Below are 19,622 nucleotides of genomic sequence, written 5' to 3' on the forward strand. Positions count from 1 at the left end.
CAACATTATTTTGTATTTGAGTTTTTCTCTATTCGTTTGTTTTCCAGATTTGAAACCTTTTAAATGGTGATCTGAAAACTCTTGCACATATGTTGGGGAAAAAGTCTTGAAACATTGAAACTTGAGTTTCAAAAAGAATGTTTATTTTAAAACTTTTGCGGATGTACATTTGCACTCGTATTGCAGACTGTTCTTGCCCACACAGTTGCAAGCTTGCGAGTCACGTGATTTCTGGCAGTGTTGTCTCGCTGTGGTCAGAAACGCCAAAAAGCCAAAATAGACAGTCCGGTGGTGTCCAGAGCCATGTAAAGAGCCTCTCTTTACATATCATTTACACAAAAACACAACTTTATAACTTTATTTACTGATTTTGGTGAAACTAAATCATATTTTATATATTAAAATATTTTCTGGTTTTCCCTCTGATGTCCTCCGGCTGCTCTGCCTCAACTCTCTGTGATTTATGGAGTTTCCTGATGGACAGATAGCTTTATTTGTTGCTAAAGTATCCACTTACTTCTGCTAACTCTAGCTGCCGTTAGCTACTTAGCTAGCGGTCCAATTAGCTGACTCTGACCGGACTGGGAGCTCGGAGCACCAGGGGAGTGTTTGTGTTTACACCTCTAGCGCAGGAGCTTTGGGCCGCAAGGAGGAGGAGGTTTTCAGGCTCAGGGCAGGGGGGGGACCCAACGGGTAATGCTGGCAGGGACCAGGACTCTGACTCTGGGTCCAACAAAGACAAAGACAAAGGCAGGTTCAGGGTGAAGTGGGAGAGGAGCGAGAGGGAGGCCATAAGCCATAGCCCACCTCGGGAGGCCTGAGTGGGGGTTACAGCGGGGTCAGCCCTGGGGTGCCAAACCCAGCAAGAAAACCACTTCGGTATTGTACTCCCTGTTGTCAAACTGGCCTCCGTCCATCTCGGAGACTGTGTTCGGTAATAAAATGTACAGTAAGTTTAAGTGGTTATCAACTGCAGATTTTATTCGACGTCCTGCCACAGGCACTGCTTGGGGACAGCTAGACAGCACGGAGAACTGTGCATCCTGTTTGCGTATCCTGTGCATGGCATGTGCATGACAGTCTATCAGTCCCACCTAACCCAGTCAATACGAAATGTGATTGGACTGTTCTTCAGCTGAGGGCAAACAATACGTTAAGAGCAGCTTTTTTTCAGACCAACTGTGTGGGCAGATCTCTGAAAAGTGGGTGTTGTAAACTCAGCTCTGTACAGTCTGCAATACGAGTGTAAACGTACAGTACATCTGCAAAACTTCAAAATTCAGATTCGCCCTTTCGAAACTCAAGTTTCAACGTTTCAAAACTTTTTTCCCCAACATATGCGCACCAGTTTTCAGATCACCATTTACAAGGTTTCAAACCTGGAAAACAAACTAATGCACTGGGAGTACAGTGAAAATTTTGAAATGCTGAAAATGTGTCGGAGAAACACTGTAAAAAGAGTGCTGCAGTTGTGAAGAAGGAAAACTCAAATACAAAATAATGTTTGCACATGTTTTGCAAAATGTTTTTTCAGCCTATCAAAACATTATGCAAACCTTCAAAACTTTGTTTCAATCTTGCAAAACTTTTTTTTTTAGATTTCAAGCCTTCAAACACTGAGTTCCGACCTTGAGAAGCTTTGTTGTTTTGCATTGTTTGCGCTATGCAAAATGTTAATCTAAAAAGTAACTCAACCAATCAAATAGCAAATAGCCAGTTTTCTTGTAAGAACTGTGCCCAAGTAAAGGTATTATTAATTTATTATTGGAAACTTTATTCATTATATTTGTTGAATTGTATTCTTGCCTGTAGACAAATTATACATTGTTGCATGTTCACCTTATCTATTGCGTAGTGAAAAAAAAAAACTTAACCACATTACACATTCTTTCTAGGAATTTTCCTAGAAAGTTCTTAGGAAATTATGGACTGGTGAAATGACTGTGTTTGCCTGTAGGGAGGCGACACAGCTCTCCATGTGGCTGCTGGTCTGAACCATAAGAGGACAGTTCAGCTCTTACTGGAGGCAGAGACTGATGGGAAAATCAGAAACAATGTAAGTCTACAGGCTGAATGCTTAGTCCTCACAGGTTCACAATTTAATGATTCTGATATCACAAAATATCAAACTGTTATCTGATTTTTTATTTAAATTAATTAATTTAATTAATTTAATTTAAATTATTTCTAGACACAGTAACAACTGGTGCTCGTAACAATAATATTATGTGTAGTCTTACGTCCTTCTCTGTTATTGCTCTGTTTTGCTCTGTGAGATAATGGCACATTTAATTACAACTAAATATAAACACCATCACCACCACCAAAGCATTAGTACCATGAGTGCTCACAGCTTTCACAGTCTCAACGTTTTTGCTTTTTTTTAACAGACCTTTATCAGAGCATGTTTGGTATTACTGATTGTTTTCACAACAGATCTCTTTGAATTTCATCCAGATCTGACTTAGGGCCTTTCAGACATTTTAACCTGTTATAGTGCTGTTTTAAACCAGCAGAAAACAGTGGCAATGTATAATTTAGTATCACACTTCCATAAAGTAGGGGGACTCACAAGAGACAGATTTTTTCAGGAAAAAAAGGAAAGTTTGTGCAGCAGAGGCAGACATAACCAGACTTTAGTTCCTAGTATGGGTAAAGCACCAAAAGCACAGGATCCTACATTTCCCATACTGCAATTTGATTGTGTCTTTCATTAGATCCCCCCTGCCTCTTAAATGTCTACTTCCTTCAAATCCCACACCTCCACTTTTTAATACAGACTTTCTGTTAAACATTTTTAGTCTCAAGCCCAAGCTGAGATAACCCTGATGACAACAGAGTTATTTTTCAAACTCTGAAAAGCTCCTCCAGAGCCACAAAATAAATTATACAACTGTTCTCACAGACTGAGTAGTACTCCTCATGATGAGTAAATGTTCCTTCACGTGTAAAATTGATTGGTAGAGTGCCCCTTTAAAGCACCTTTATTTTGAATACAGGGTGAATATTACTTGCTATGGGTCATGTGAAATGTCATTTCTAGTGTTGATATACTCTTCACTTCCAGGCAGGTAAAACAGCCCTTGATAAGGCCAGAGATAACAACCACAAAGATGTGGCACTTCTCCTGGCCAGAGCTCCTCAGGTTTGTATCTGCATTATAAAGTTAACCTAGATTTTATTAGTTCATGTTCTTGTATTAGATAGCTACTATAAACCAAAACATTAGGGTGTACAGTGTCAAGAATGTGATTTGTATACATTTTTTTACTCTGAGCTTATAATTATCATAATCACAGTTTGTAATTGTCTTCAGATACATCGCTTCATGCGAGGAAGAACAATAAGGAAACAAAGAGAAAGACTGACAGCTGAGCGCAGGAACCAGTCTGTCACCAAAGTAGAAATTCTACCAAACAAAGTAAGAAAATACCAGAAATAATTATTCTTTATAGCATGTGGAGGTAAGAAGATTGGTCTCATGAGCTATTGAGAGAATTCTTTCAAGTCACATTAAGTCAAATTGTAAAAATTTCAGAGATTAAAAAATAGTTTTAGCATTTGCTATTGTTTCATTGACTGCAGTTTGCAATTTGCATTTGAATTTCATTCTGAGTAGGACAGCAGTTCTGTGGTGGAGGAAACCCCCAGCAGTGAACAAATGGAGAGCAGAACTGCCGTCAAGGTGGGTCCTCACCAGCAGCAGAAGCAGAAGCAGCAGCAGCATTACCACAAGACCACCATCAGCAGCCCCTACAGCTACCACAAAAGGAGGAGAGTCAAGGAACAGGTAGGTCAACAGCAGACACTCCAGGACCGGCTTGCTCAGCTAGTCCACGGTGGATGTTTTCATGTGACATTCATAACTGGAGGTTATGGTGCTGTTCACACATAAAGAGAGCACTGAGTTAGTGTATTTCTGGGCACACTGAAGTCACTTTTGCATCAGCTGAGGCTCTCCACTGTTTTATTATTGCTTCAACATCAGTGGTTCATTTAAAGATCAGCTGCTTGGCTTCTAGCTGTCTAACATCCAATCATACCAATAGCGATTATATCTTGTCAGTTGTCACTATTACTCTGCTGATACACTCGTGCCAATGCTGCTCCCTCTGCCACCCCAACATCCTCCATATGTGTTGAAGATTTAATATTGTTGACTTTGCTAACATACAATGATGATATGGCTCAAATCCCATATGTTTGATATGGATGGATTGAAGGATTCGTTCTTCCAGCAGAATCCTTGTTGCTGCTCAGATTCTTTGAGAGCTCCGTAAAAGAACAGAGCCCTTTTTGCTAAATGTAACTGTGTAACCATTTGAAATAAATGGTCAATTCCTTGACAAACCTATGTGTCTCTAAGTGAACAGCCAGACGCCAGGCAAATGACAACCACCACTACTAATTAAAAAGTAGAAGTTCTAAATTTTGTTGGCCATTGCTGTGTCATATTTTCTTCAGCATTTTGTAAATAATGCTCTCATTCCAAAGAAAACACAATTTTCAATAGTCTGATGAAGACATAGTAATGTCTGTTTACACTGTTAGGGGCTGCAAATCAGTCTTTCCTCCCTCCTTGACCTGAGAAGCACCTGATCCATCACATTGCTGAAAAATGCATGAGGAACCACATTTTTCTTCTGTGATTTTATTACTTGAAAGACCAATGAGGCCCACCATAAAGTGTTAAAGAGTGTTGAAGTCTTCTAATGGCCACTAGATGGATGTATCAAAAAATGTTTGATTGTATACAAGTCTATTCAACCTCAATAAATACACGTTAATATTTTTTCCTGTAAAATGTTAGAGCCTCAGCAGTAAAGCTGATGTGTCTTGGTGGTGATTTTGAGAATCACTGGTCCCTTATTGGTATAATTACATATAAAATCTGTCAATCCATTTTTGCAGTTTTGCTTGCAGTTTTGCTTGCAGTTTTGCTTGCAGTTTTGCTTGCAGTTGCTCTTGTGGCTAATTAAACAAAACTATACTAATGTTTGTAGCAATGACCAGATAAACACAGCTGCCTTCTAGTTTCCACCTGATCTAAGACTACTCTGTCACGACTCTGCATACCATATGAACAAAATGGGAATAGCCCTTTAACAGAGCTTATGATTTTATGAAGGAGAACTATATTTTGCAGTCTTTAATAACAGTATGTTACTTTCATTACTTTACAGACTTTGAATGAAGATGATCTGAGAAAAGGCAAGAATGACTTCCACATCAAGAAGGACCCACTCTGTGATGGTGAAGATAGTTCTGCTCAGAATGAAAAACCCTATCAGCTTTACACACTGTACCGTGACAAGGACGGCAACATTAGACAGGTTACTAATGAAAATGTTTTTTGTAAAGCAGTGGTTATGCTCAGAGCTTAATTTATAAATCAGAAGGTCCCAGAGCACTGAGAGGGTAAAAAAGCCACAATGCTTGGAGCATAGTTTGAGAAAATTTTGGTTCTAAAACTTAACATGTTGAGCATGCTGAGCTCAAAGACGGACCATTAACAGGGTACTCTATGGAATCCTTCCTTCTGAGTGTGCAGTTTGTGACTTTGTGACCATTCTCTTTAGGCACCAGGCAATGGATGCCACTGTAAGCCCCTGCTCAAGAAGCTGGAGGGCCAATTGAAAGCCACAAACAAGGAGATGAGGCTGCATATCCTGAACATCCACGAGCAGGTCAACAGTAGACTGAGCAAAATGGACCGCAGGAACAGACACCGGGTTTGCCTCTACTCTATCTCTACTTACAGATCATGGCTTCAATTCACTTTTACACCTTCAGTGTCTTAAACTGACGGTTCAGTTCATTTGGGTTTTCAAAGTTTGATATCAATATCTGTTTTTTGAGTAAAACAGCTGGTTGCCTATATTTTGTGTGTCTTTATAATCAAACTTAAATTTAAATTGTCCTCACTACTGGTACTACTATTGTGCATATTTTTCAAATTTTTGAACATATTTGTGGAAAGCATTGTAAGTTGGAACCAAAATTTGATGCCTGCTGAAGAACATAAATTTAGGGGACACTATCACTGCAGAAAAATGTATCTTGACTCTAATTACAGTTTTGACAAGTCAAACACCAAGGATACATTTATAGGTTATATGTAGATTTCTTAATAAAACTGTATTTTGATTTTAGTTGAATTTAAAATTTGACCATTTTCATGCTAGAAACGTTCCAAAATTGTTACATAATTGCTTGACTCAGGTTTTCACTATAATTAATTTTAAAATTGGAAGAGTAAATTGTGGTGTGATATAAATCAGAATTCTCAGATTAAATTTAAAAAATGTGATTTAAGTCAGAAGAGATGTTATGTCATGGTTTGCACCCCATAGAGATTGATCTGGAAATAAAAAATAAATAAAGTCATTTGAACTTAATCGCACAAAAAGTCAGAAATGAAGATTTAAGTCAGAATGGATTTTGGACTCCAGTGGGAGATCAATCTTTTTGGTGCAACATGAATGGAAGTGAGAAACACTTGCTGTTAAGATCTAATGAGTATGTGCCTTTATTAAGGACTGGTTTGATCATACAGCTGCTTTGTTTCTTATCTCAAGCAGGTGAGTCATGAATTGAAGAGGTGGTGTATTATGTCGCAGCTGAAGGACATGGATGTCCACAACCCAGTCAAAGCCCAGTATTACAAACTCCTCCCCTCACCGTCTGTGGAGCAGTCTGTGGCAGACGCTGACCTGGAATCACTCCCCCTGCTGTCTGTGGTATCTGGAGACAGCAGCACTTCACTGGCTACCTATGTCAACATCCTGCCATCTAAATCTACCTACAGTCTGGGAGGCCCAGAAGAGGAGCAGATGGGGAGCGGGACATACTTTGAAAAGAAAGTAGACAGGTCACCAGGTATGTCCAAGAACAGCTTCTACAATGCAGTCAATGTAGACCATTTTAAAGGGGAATTCAGCAATGATTTATGGGTGGTATCACTGCAACAGTATCAAGAGGTCAGTAGCACAAACCATAAAGACGTGTTTTCACAGCAGAGAGGAGTAAAGCATGCATTAAGCTCCAACAGAAATATCTAGAAATATCTACCTTTTAGCCTTCAAAGCTTAAATGGGCTGTAATGTCGGTTGTTTATGGGTATACAATCCTGCATGAATTAAAATGAAATCTTAACTCAAGGTCAAGCTTTTTCTGAAAGTTTCATGGTTTTTGTCAGTGGATGGATTTTGTTCAGTTGTCATGGAATTAGCTTAGTGGATCAAATTCTGATAGTGAAACAAGTCATTTTGCATCAGTTGTGATGCTCAAAAAAATTATCCACCGTTTTACAGCTGCTTTTTTCACTATGGAAAAAAGTCAGTGTACATCATATGACGGACCCAGAAGTTGTAATTCCACGGTTTGGCCACTATGTCATATTGGCTTCAAAGCCCAGCGCGCCTCCTGGGGGCTTGGTTTGGCCACTATGTAAAATTGGCTTCAAAGCCCGGTGCACTTCATGGGGGCTTGGGGGAGAAGAGCTCAGCTGATCTGCACTCTGGTGTCGGATTTCACACTCTGACTCACCACATACACAATCATTGTAAAACGTAAAGTTTGTCGTTATAGTGCTACCATCTGGCCAAAATAAAATCCGACACTGCACTCCCTTGGGTCCTCAGCAATACACCCGCTAAGTTTAAAGTCCAGTTAGGCCCTATGCAATTTTCAAGTCATCAAATTTTATCCTGAGTAAGAATATCCACTGACACTAGTCCATATTAATTTCCAGATTCTGAGAAATGCTCCACTCCAACAGTGGAGGACTGTCACTGCTTCAACACCCTGCTCTTTCCTTAAGAAGAGGAAACATTGCTATTTGTAGTAGAAAAATTTTGTGAGTTATAGATGCTGAGACAAAAAGTGTTACAACCATCCCCGGTCTCCCCTATTGCTGCGTCAATGTATAGAAAAATGAATACTGTTGATTTGAGGTGGGAACAAGTATACAGTATATACTAACAACATGAAAGAAACTAACATTCTATTATACATAGATGGTAAGTACTGTAATAGTGATTGTTTTCTCATTTCAAGTATAATGAGGGATGCATTTAAAAATAAAATACAGAGCTTTTGAAAAAAATTGCATCCGAGCCTAAAAGCTGTGTTTTCACTGTCTACTTTCACATGTCTTTTCATTATGTGATAATTACATTGTATGAAGACATAACAATATACAATCAACAATTAGGAGTCAGTGTATTGAAAAACAGTACTGAGTTATTAAAACTGTATACTGAATCAAGCACATCATGTTTAATTAGGAAAGTAGTTTAAAAACATGCACACAAAGGGCAACCATTAACTGCATCCTGCTGTTAGAAACTGAGTAGGCTACAATTAGCTGATAATTAGCCTGATCAGCCACCATCAGTAGTCAATACAAACATTATTAGACTGTAAACCATTACCTAGTGTTTCTGTAGTGGTGACAAAACATTAAAAAATATACATACAGTATTAGCAAGGATTTGTTGATGACACTGGGAAACATGAGTATTAATACTAAAGTCTCATGTCCAAATGTGTTTTCACTGTCTACTAACTTTTCTCTGACTCGCTGTAATGTTACAGCTCGGATCTCCAACTGTGTGCATGAAGCAGAGCCCTAAACCCTGCCCTGCTGTTCCGTGTTCAAACACAGAGCTGAGCAGCTGGCTGTTCACTTGTTTATTCACAGTTTATTAATATTAAATGCCTCGCATGTTCAAATTGCACCAACAATGCACTCTCTCGGGTCCTAAGCAACAAACCTGCCGAGTTTGATGTTGATCGGACGAACAGTTCTTGAGATATGCGAAGGACAGACATACATACAGAGATTCCTTGCTTTATAGTAACATAGAGTATAGAAGTCATCAGAGAAGCTTGTCTCCTCTCGCAGGACAAGGTCCTTTGTACACTTCCGGTCTGCCATGCAGGGGCGGGAATTGTTCCATTCCTCACATAGACCATGAATCATGTGTGATGAGACGATGCGATGGAAGTCCAGATTTGTGTCTTTGTCAGCATCAATATCTTCTGAGGTCCTGGGTTTGTCACGAGGTATCATGGTCAGGAGCATGTGGATATGTGGAAGATGGAGCTTTTGCGTTTCCTTCACCATCACGTAGGCGTCCACATGCCCCAAGATGTCATGCTTGAGGAGGTCTGTGAGAAGTGCTTCCACCTTCATGTGGAACACTTGAGCGATGATGTCTGGTCTGATCCTCAAAAAGTGATCCTGTGATTTCCGGCCACTTGGGGCTGCAAGTGAAAGTCAAGCAGAAGTCAGGTTTTTCCTTGATTCGGACACAAGGCCATCACATCCTGGAACTCCTTGGCATACCACCATGGTGATCCATAAATTGATGGCAGTAGGATGGTCAGGCGTCCAGGTATCACCTCAGAGTCACTGTTTAGGGCATCAACAATGACCTTGTACTTTTCAGCCTTGATGGACTTCTGGTAGTGGCGGATCCAGCTGAGGCGGTGTGACTCAATTTTTGCCATCATGTTACATACATATTGCTGTGGCAATTTCCCACCACAGCAGTAGATTGAAGGGATGATCAGGGTCACGCACTTGAAGATGGTAATGGTAGAAGGATGTTGGTGTGATTCGTACTGCTGCATGTATGGGTTGCACTCATGAATGGCTTCTTGTGCTCCCAGCAGAAATTCTTAATTCAGACTGCTGTTTGAGGTGTGGGCACGATGGTTCTCCAGCTCATGGGCAGGATTGTGGAAGTAGATCTGGGCAAAGAGTGGGGGTATGACCCTGCTCTGGAAGGGGACTAGCAATGTAATGATAAACCTTGTTTCCGCACCCCAGGATTGAAGCCAGGCATAGCTATCTCCCAAACACTGATACTTGCCATTGCCAGCGCGTTGTTATACAGTTTCACCTGCTTCACAAAGTTCTGATTTTGGAAAAGGACTACAATGGCATCTGGGGGCAGTGGTGTGATTGAGCCAGGCTTGGGATTTTTGTGGGTATACGTAAGGTCAATCTTACTTGACGCGCCTGCTCCAATCACGCAGGGTGCACATCCTTGCCTGACGCTCTGTTCGCATCTCAAACGTTTCCTCTGCCCTCATGTTACATTGCACACAGCTTTGCTTGCCTGATGCTCCGCCCTCATTTCCGGCATTTCCTCTGCCCTCATGTTAGCATTGCGAGCAGCCTTCATGTTAGCATTGCGAGCATTGCTTGCCTGATGTTCCATTCGCGTCTCCGGTATCTCCTTGTCTTGTGCACAGCTGTTGCTTGCCCAATCCCAAGCTCGGCATACATCAGATGTCATAGTCAGTGTTTAAACTCTGATGTCACGCACACTACTGTCCATTTTCCATAATGGAAGATAAAACTGACAGTTAAAATCACACTTCAAATTGCTTACATGCAACAAGTCAAACATTTTATGTGTTAACACTCACCAGACAGCCATACTAATTATTCAGAATTTCAATTTACAGTGCCCTCCACAAATATTGGCAACCTTGGTTCAAAATTGTTATTCATCAATGCAATAAATACATTTATAAATAAAAATAGCGTTTAACTGAAGTAAAATGTTTCATAAGAATGAATCCTAATAAGAAAATATACTTGAACCTTTTGGCCTTTTCTTTATAGTCATTGCTAACAGCTAGCTATTCATGATAAGGGGCCTCGAAGAAAGTTCAACATACCCCGGATCTCTTTTCGTTATCTGGCTTCACTAACCCTAACAACCGCAATCAGGATAAGCAGTCACACAACACTGGTTATCAACTTGGTAAGTCAACCCAGGGTTTCCAAATCTAGCCATGAGCGCGTTCACATAAAAGGGACAAACACATGACCAATCACAAACATGGACAAGTCTATTGGCAGCAGAGAGGCATATTTTACAAATGAAGAGCAAACTATAATATTAGACAAATACAAAGAAACTAAACACGTTATCCATCTGAAATCAACACAGTTGCGGGTGCCAAATGCAAGGACAGCTAGCAAAAAATCGCTGAATGTGTGAATACGTAAATTAATTCATAGGCTTATAATATTACTGCCCCGTCATTAGGGCAAGACATCTGACTATAATTACATTATAATAATAATAAAGTTTATACATAAGACACACAACAATAACATACATAGTGAATAAACAGGCAGGCATAGGGAATAAAAGAGGAATAACACTTAATGGATGATTAAAAACCATAAATAGAACACCATGGATAAAATGTAAAGACAATGGGTGAATTAAAACTGAAAATAGAGCAGGGTCAAGAATAAAGTATAAAGCAACTCAGTAGTTAAGAATTAAAATAAACCTAAAAATTGTAAGAAAAAAATATAAGAAGGTAGCAAGATTTGTGAATTCCATTAAATGAATGTGTTAGATGTATTATTATGGCGTGTATGATAATTTTAGCATTATTCTTTGAGCTGCAACCCGAGCACTGTGAAACTGACTTGGGAGTAAATAAAGATAAATATGAAAACATAATTCAAAGCGGTAAGTAGGCTTACTTTCATATCTTATACGTACAACAAGTGTAGTGCATCAACCAGTCTCTGTTATATGTGATATCGGGATACAAAAGCACAAGGGTTTTGTCAGTCTCTTAACACACTTGCCCTCTCACAATCCGTGCACCGAGATTTTCTCTTTTATTCTTTTTTATTCCACACACCGAGCTCCACAGAATCTTTTATGAATGGTTGGCCATTTTCCAAGAGAATTGATTGGTCAGTAGCCCATATAAGCAATGCTTTTATACTCGTTGATCTGTTATTTCCAACATAACCTGCTCCGGAGCAGGTTTAACTAACTCCGAGCCTAACCCTCAACTCTTAGTTGATGAACCCGGAGAAGGAAAACTCTGAGCTTTCAGTTCCAGAACAGCTGATCAATAAAAAAGTTAGTTCAATCAACTCTGAGTATGTTCACTCTGAGTTAAACTTGCTTGCGTGGTGAATGAAACAAGCCATCATCAATGGAGCTCCAATACTACGATTCACCATGGCAACAGGTAAAGACTGACTCAGGCAGACAGAGAGTCACAGCTCTATTGAGCCATGTATTCCCTCAGTAGTAACGACTTCATGAGCTTCTTTAATGATAAAATTGTAATTATTAAAGACAAAATTCACATCCTGCCCTCAACCAACAATGATTTATCCTTACAGACAGAAACACCTTAGAAACAGCTGTAAAACCTGATATATATTTAGACTGCTTTTCTCCCATCGACCTTCTTCAACTAACTTTAACGATTTCTTCATCTAAGTCATCAACCTGTCTCTTAGACCCCATCCCAACTAGGCTGAAGTAGAAGAAGTTTTACCCTTAGCACTTCTTTACTAGATATGATCAATCTGTCTTTATTAACAGGCTATGTACCACAGTCTTTTAAAGTAGCTGTAAATAAACCTCTTCTTAAAAAGCCCACTCTTGATCCAGGAGTCATAGCCGACTATAGACCTATATCTAATTTCAATTCAATTTTATTCAATTCGTAACAGAAGTTATCTCATTGCACTTGTCCTAAAGAGCAGCACTAGACCATACATTTTATAATATTATTTACAGAGACCCAACAAATCCCACCATGACCAAGCACTTGGCAACAGTGGCAAGGAAAAACTTCCTTTTAAGAGGCAGAAACCTCGGGCAGAACCAGACTCAATGGTGGGTGGCCATCTACCGCTGCTGTGTTGGGTTGAGAGAGAGAGAGAGAAGGGGTGTGGGGGAGAGGGAAGCAAAATGCAAATTCCACATAGAATTTTAAAATAGCAATAATATAATGGTAGTGGTAATATTAAAAATAATAAAGTAATAATAATAGGAATGACAGTCATAGGAATAATAATGACAATAATAGTAACAAGGCCAACAACAACAACAACTGTGGCCCACAACCAAAGATCCAGTCTCTGCAGCTCCGGAGGTAGAAATACCTGCTGAAAATGACAGAAGGAGAGAGGAGAGAGACAAGAAAGCACAAAACTACAGGAGAGAGAGAAGATGTAGAGTTAGTAACATGTAGTAATGGGATAAAAATGCATACAGATGGAGAGGGAGAGGAGGAGAGAGGTGCACCATGGGAAGTCTCCCAGCAGTCTAGGTCAATACCAGCATAACTAAGGGATGGTTCAGGACTCACCCAAGCCAGCCCTAACTATAAGCTTTATCAAAGAGGAAAGTCTTAAGTCTACTTAAGTCTACTGGGGAGATGGTGTCTGCCTCCCAAACACAAACTGGGACCTGATTCCACAGGAGAGGAGCTTGATAACTGAAGGCTAGTGGGGGAGTAAGGTAATATGAGCTCTTTAAGATACGATGGTGCCTGACCATTAAGAGTATCGTAGGTGAGGAGAAGGATTTTAAATTCTATTCTGGATTTTACAGGATGCCAGTGCAGAGAAGCTAATATTGGAGAAATATGATCTCTTTTCCTAGTTCTTGTCAGTACACGTGCTGCAGCATTCTGGATCAACTGGAAAGTCTTAAGGGATATATTCAGGCAGCCTGATAATATGGAACTGCAATAATCCAGCCTAGAAGTAACAAATGCATGGACTAGTTTTTCTGCATCATTTTGGACAGGATGTGCCTGATTTTTGCAATGTTACGTAGGTGAAAGAAGGCAGTCCTTGAAGTTTATTTTGTGTGGGTGTTAAAGAATAACTCTGAGGTTCCTTACGGTGGTGCTGGAGGCCAGGGCAATGCCATCTAGACCAACTACATCTTTTGATAATGTGTGTCCGAGGTGTTTGGGGCCAAGTACAATAACTTCAGTTTTGTTAGAGTTTAACATCAGAAAATTGCAGGTCATCCAGGTTTTTATGTCTTTAAGGCATGCTTGAAGTTTAGCAAACTGGTTGGTTTCATCTGGCTTGATTGATAGATATAAATATAACCTCGCCAATCAGATGTGTGACTTTCTACAGAACAATAGTTTATTTAATTTAGAGTGCAGCATAGCACAGAAACAGCAATGGTGAAAATTACAAATTACCTTTTAATTGCATCAGACAATGGACTTGTCTCTGTACTTGTCTTGTTAGATCTTAGTGCTGCATTTGACAACATTGACTATCACATCCTATTACACAGACTGGAACATTCAATTGGCATTAATGGAACCGCACTAAGGCTGGTTTAAATCCTATGTATCAGATCGATCTCAGTTTGTGCATGTTAATGATGAATCCTCCATGCACGCCAAAGTTAGTCATGAAGTTTCGCAAGGTTTTGTGCCTGGACCAATTCTATTAACTTTATATATGCTTCCTTTTGGGCAATATTATTAGAAAACATTTTTCATTGTTATGTGGATGATATCCATTTATATCAATCGACCAAGCCAGATGAAATTATCAGTTGGTCAGGCACCATCGTATCTTAAAGAGCTCATAGTACCCTACTACACAACTTGAACACTGCGCTCTTAGAATGCAGGGTTACTTGTGGTTCCTAGAGTCTCCAAACGTAGAATGGGAGCCAGAGCCTTCAGCTACCAAGCTCCTCTCCTGTGGAATCAGGTTCCAGTTTGTGTTCGGGAGGCAGACACCATCTCACCAAGAGTATTTCTGCTTCCGGAGTTGCAGAGTCTGGATCTATAATTGCAAGGCACCTTCTGTTCTTGCTCAACAACCACTACTACATTTATTATTTTTAGTCTTATTACTATTATTATCATTATTATTTATATTATTATTTTATTAATATAAATATTACCACTACCATTACATTATTATTGTTTTAAAATTCTATGTGGAATTCACATTTTGCTACTCTATGCTCTCTTTCCTCCTGCTCTCTCTCTCTCCCTCCCTCTCTCTCTCTCTCTCTCTCTCTCTCTCTCTCTCTCTCTGTCTCTCTTTCTCTCGCTCTCTCTCTCTCTCTCTCTCTCTCTCTCTCTCTCTCTCTCTCTCTCTCTCTCTCTCTCTCTCTCTCTCTCTCAACCCAACCCAAACTCAGTTTGTTGAAGAAAACCTGTCAGCAGGGAGGTTAGGTTCACAGAGTCATTTGCCATGGTAAGTGACCCAGAATTTAAGTTACCTCGCTTTCTAGAACTGAAAACCCAGAGTTTCACTCATCTCAGGGTTAACAAACTCAGAGTTTTCACTAAACCCGCTTTGTGAAATACACCCCAGGCTGTTGAACAATACATTCAACAAAGGTCTAGCGTTTTTTGGCTGTTTTAATTGTCTTATATTCCCAGATTCAGCAGAGTCAGGGCTATTTAATATTGTTACAACCGTGGTAAAAAAAAAATGAGCAGAAAAGACTAATATTGTTATTCGTCAACACAACAAATATATACATATATATAATAAATATAGATATATATAGCACTTTCTGAAGTAAAATTATTCAAAAAACAGAATTAATCCTCATCAGAAATTCAATTTAAAGGGCTTTATTGGCATGAAAGTTTGAAAAAATAGAAAATAAACCTGTCTTGACCTTTTATACCTAGCTGAAATTGCATACTAACGTACAGCCTGCTACGTACTCAATCAGTATGTACTGCATACTGCCTACTAATTGAATGATTAAGTATGCCATTACCAGCAGACTGTTCACACTGAAGGATACTCAAGCACATGACTGACGGCCCGTCTCACCCAGCCAGTGGCTCCATTTCCACACTGGTGTTGTTTGGATATACTGACCACATATTGGTAATCTAAATGGTTACTTTCTCACCTGAAAAAACACATAGTAAAGTGACATATTAATAGCGTTTAGCCTGGCTCAAAATCTCCACCATTGCACGGTCTGAAGAGATGCAATGCATTTTCGGGCGGTTGCTTATGTAGTTACAGTAAGCTCACACCGCATTCACAGAAATTCTTGCTAATCTAGTATACATCCGGTCATTTCTTGCATACACAAAATCCACATACTGTGCAGTTGGAACTAGGCCTGTCACGATAACTAGTTTTCCTGGACGATATATTGTCCCAGCAGTAATTGCAATAAACAATATTATTGTCATTTTAAGGGAATTTTCATGGCTAATCACAAACTCACTACAGGGACACTGTTTATTTGAAGTAAAAAAGTTTTTTTAAAAATCTACAAAAGGGAGAGATCACAAAGATAAAAAAAAATATTTACATATTTACAAGCTACAGGAACACTCTAATCCAGAGATCCGGAGAGGAAGAGTGAGAGAGAAGCTCAAACATACACACATGCCACACCTACTGACTGTCTGCACATGGCGCAAGAGGGGAGACGAGACCCCGGTGCTGTTGGCAGGGTCAGCAAAAACAATCAAGGTCATGTTTATATATCGTACAATAAGTCGATAACGTTATTATCGCGACAGGCTTAGTTGGAATGGACTATGTACTCAATTTGACATCATACTCAGTATGAATGGCATGTTAGTATGCAATTCCGAATGCAGTCCTAAGCTAACAGCTAGCTCAACTTTTTGGGATCAGGCTATATCCGGGAACAACAGCGTTAGGAAAAGCAAAATCCGCATTACATGTGGTTTATGATCTGTGTCACGCTATTTTGAGAGAGTTGTAGCCATAAAATGTGAAATAATTTCAGGGTTTTTTTTCAAAAATCTGTAGCTTTGAAACTATATATAAACCGCTGCAAGATGTATTTAAGTTCCGTCGCTGATGCTTGAAATGTTTGAGTTTAGCGAAACAAAAAGGCAAACTTACAAGACTTGGCATCAATGTAACATCTTCAGTCTTCTATTTTATGTCTATTTTATGTTTTTCTTAACGGCCAAGGCACTTAAGGGACCAGCTGCCTGATTTGAACGCATTCCAGGCTCTTGCCTTACAGAATAGATGAGAGGTAATTTTCAAATAATCACTTTACTCGTTTTTTAACAAAACAGCATCATACAGTTACATATAAACTTCTTTTTTCTTGTAGTTGCTCTTTCTATGTTTGTTTTTTTTAACGCCTCTGGGCTTCCCCTGGAAACCCTGTGTTTAACGTCAGAGATGTGGCTTCCGGAAAGTATGCATAAAGGGCTCAAAAAGTCTGCGAGAGAGTCCTCATGCACTTGAAAGTGGGACAGCCCTAAACCCACGTGGATTTACTGGGAACACGCCTCCATAAGTGTGGAGATTGGGATTAGGCCTAACATCTCCGGTTGAGTGAGAGCAAGCTGTACCCAGAATGCTGTTCGGCGGTTAACATGGGCCCCCTCTCAAAACACTACACAGTGTGAACTAATAAATATACTAATAAACATGTCCCGTAGATCTCGAGTGTCTCTCGGTGCTCTGTGTGCATACAGCAGAGCCCTAAACCCTGCCCTGCTGCTCCACGCTCAGATACAGAGCTGAGCGGCACGCTGTTATTCAGTTTTTATGTTGTATGTTCAATAAAATTAAATGTGTAGTATGTTAAAGTTTCACTACATCCAACACTGCACTCCCTCGGGTCGCCAGCAATACACCCGCCAAGTGTAAAGTCAATTGGATGAACGGTTCTCGAGATATGCGAAGGACAAACACAGACAGAGATTTCTCGCTTTATAGTAAAATTAAGCATAATTGCTTCTTTGTCAAAATCAACTTTTGAAAGTCTTTGAATGCTTGTCATTTGTATATAGTGGTTATATGCTATGGAGCTGTAAAAACCTTACTTAATGAACAGATTCTCTATTCATTTTGTGTTAAGTGGATGGTTTATTTTTTCTCTAACCCCACACCTCTCCTATCAGATGACTTTGAGAACACAGCCTTGTTTCCTCTGCCTGCTGACCACACCTCAGGCCTCCTACTAGGCTCTGTTGACCCCCGCTGGCAGCCTCCAGGAGTGCAGGACAATCCCATAGCAGCAGTGGAGCCACTGTGTGGGGAGTGCTTCTCAAGCAGCAGCCAGCCCAGCATCAGCGACCATGGACCCAGACTGATCCAACATCAGAAACAGAGCTATGACAGACAATGCAGGAAACACTTTGCAGAGCTGATGAGTTCCTACATGCGTGCAGAGGTACACGCTGAGGGCACCAGAACACTGGAATTCGACCGTCCCACTGAGCCCACACTCAGCCAGGAGAAGAACAATCTGCATGCTATGGAGGTGAGTGTACTAATGGGTGGGATGAGGAACTGGCCACCACAGCAAGCAGTGACAGGCTTGGACTGGACCTGTCAGTCAAGCAAACATGCTTTAAAACATCAGAATCAGAATCAGAAATACTTTATTGATCCCCGTAGGGAAACTCTTTGTTACAGTAGCTCGTCTTTACGTCAGTGCACACAGGAGAAAACGATATTATACACTATAAACAGGTCAGAAATAAATTAAGTAACATGTTGGTATAAGTATAAGATAAACTAGTGTCGAGTACCAAGTGGGTTTACTGGTAGATGGTGAAGTACAGTATAAATACAATGTCACTAATTATGTAATAAATAATAGTAAAAGCGGAGGTGTACTGTCGAGAGTAATTGAGGTATATCCGTAACAATAAATAAGAAAAACTAACAAGGGAAAACTAATATTGCACTTGAGGAGTAAACAGAATATTGCACAATTATTATTAATTATGGCGGAGATGTAATGCTCAATGACCAGTTTAGTGACCTAGGGTCAAACAGACTAATCCTTAGAGGGAGGAGTTAAATAGTTTGATGGCCACAGGCAGGAATGACTTCCTGTGACGCTCTGTGGTGCTCTTTGGTGGGATGAGTCTTCCGCTGAAGGTGCTCCTTTGCTTGACCAGCACGTCATGGAGCGGGTGGGAGACACTGTCCAAGATGGCATGTAGTTTGGCCAGCATCCTCTTCTCTGACACCACCGCAAGAGAGTCCAGCTCCACCCCCACAATGTTACTGGCCTTACGGATCAGTTTGTTCAGTCTGTTTGCGTCCGCTACCTTTAACCTGCTGCCCCAGCATGCAACAGCATACAGGATAGCACTGGCCACCACAGACTCATAGAACATCTTCAGCATTGTCCGGCAGATGTTGAAGGACCTCAGCCTCCTCAGGAAATAGAGGCGGCTCTGGCCCTTCCTGTAAACAGCCTGAGTGTTCTTGGTCCAGTCCAGTTTGTTATCTAAGTATACTCCCAGGTACTTGTAGTCCTCCACAATGTCCACACTGACCCCCTGGATGGAAACCGGGGTCACTGGTGCCTTGGCCCTCCGTAGATCCACAATCAGCTCCTTTGACTTTGTCGCATTGAGCTGCAGATGGTTCTGCTCGCACCATGAAACAAAGTTACCCACATGCTTTTCTTAAAACATGCTTTTCTTTAAGCCTTAGAGGATAATTAATTTTATTACAACATGAGTCTTATTTTTGTCATTTTGGCCATCATTTCTATCATCATTTCCATGAGTAAAGTTGTACTCACCAAGTTAATAGCTGGAGACAGCTCTAAAAACAAGATAAAGAATGCTCAAGAAACACAAGTAGTCAGACGATGAGACAGGTTGGAAACAAAACTCCTAGTAGAGAAAACTGAAATTATTATTCAAACTGTCTGTTGTAAACATCCATCACAGTTTAAATACCCACTTCCTGCTTCAGCTAAGACCTACTGTACCTACTGTAGTTGTGTGCACACAGTTTCCCTGTCTAATGAAGGATTATTAACATCTCTGGTCTGTTTACTTTGCAA

The 19,622-nt window shown here is 40.2% G+C and overlaps 1 protein-coding gene across 2 annotated transcripts in view; it reads left to right on the top strand.

Moving 5' to 3' along the window:
* The first annotated feature begins 1,551 nt into the window (after positions 1-1,551).
* Positions 1,552-19,622, top strand: part of LOC122862121 (gap junction alpha-10 protein-like) — a 39,278-nt gene continuing 21,207 nt past the window's right edge. The window contains exons 1-8 of one of the 2 annotated variants that reach the window (XM_044167384.1): positions 1,552-2,056; positions 3,068-3,145; positions 3,317-3,421; positions 3,620-3,790; positions 5,184-5,333; positions 5,580-5,732; positions 6,579-6,879; positions 17,713-18,074. In XM_044167384.1, the coding sequence (XP_044023319.1) occupies positions 3,329-3,421; positions 3,620-3,790; positions 5,184-5,333; positions 5,580-5,732; positions 6,579-6,879; positions 17,713-18,074 (1,230 nt within the window). In that variant the 5' untranslated portion in view covers positions 1,552-2,056; positions 3,068-3,145; positions 3,317-3,328. Of the gene's footprint in view, positions 2,057-3,067; positions 3,146-3,316; positions 3,422-3,619; positions 3,791-5,183; positions 5,334-5,579; positions 5,733-6,578; positions 6,880-17,712; positions 18,075-19,622 lie in introns of those variants that run through there. The other variant, XM_044167383.1, reaches the window with a different exon arrangement.

This window comes from Siniperca chuatsi, linkage group LG15, assembly GCF_020085105.1.
Source record: "Siniperca chuatsi isolate FFG_IHB_CAS linkage group LG15, ASM2008510v1, whole genome shotgun sequence".
Classification (NCBI taxonomy): Eukaryota; Metazoa; Chordata; class Actinopteri; order Centrarchiformes; family Sinipercidae; genus Siniperca; species Siniperca chuatsi.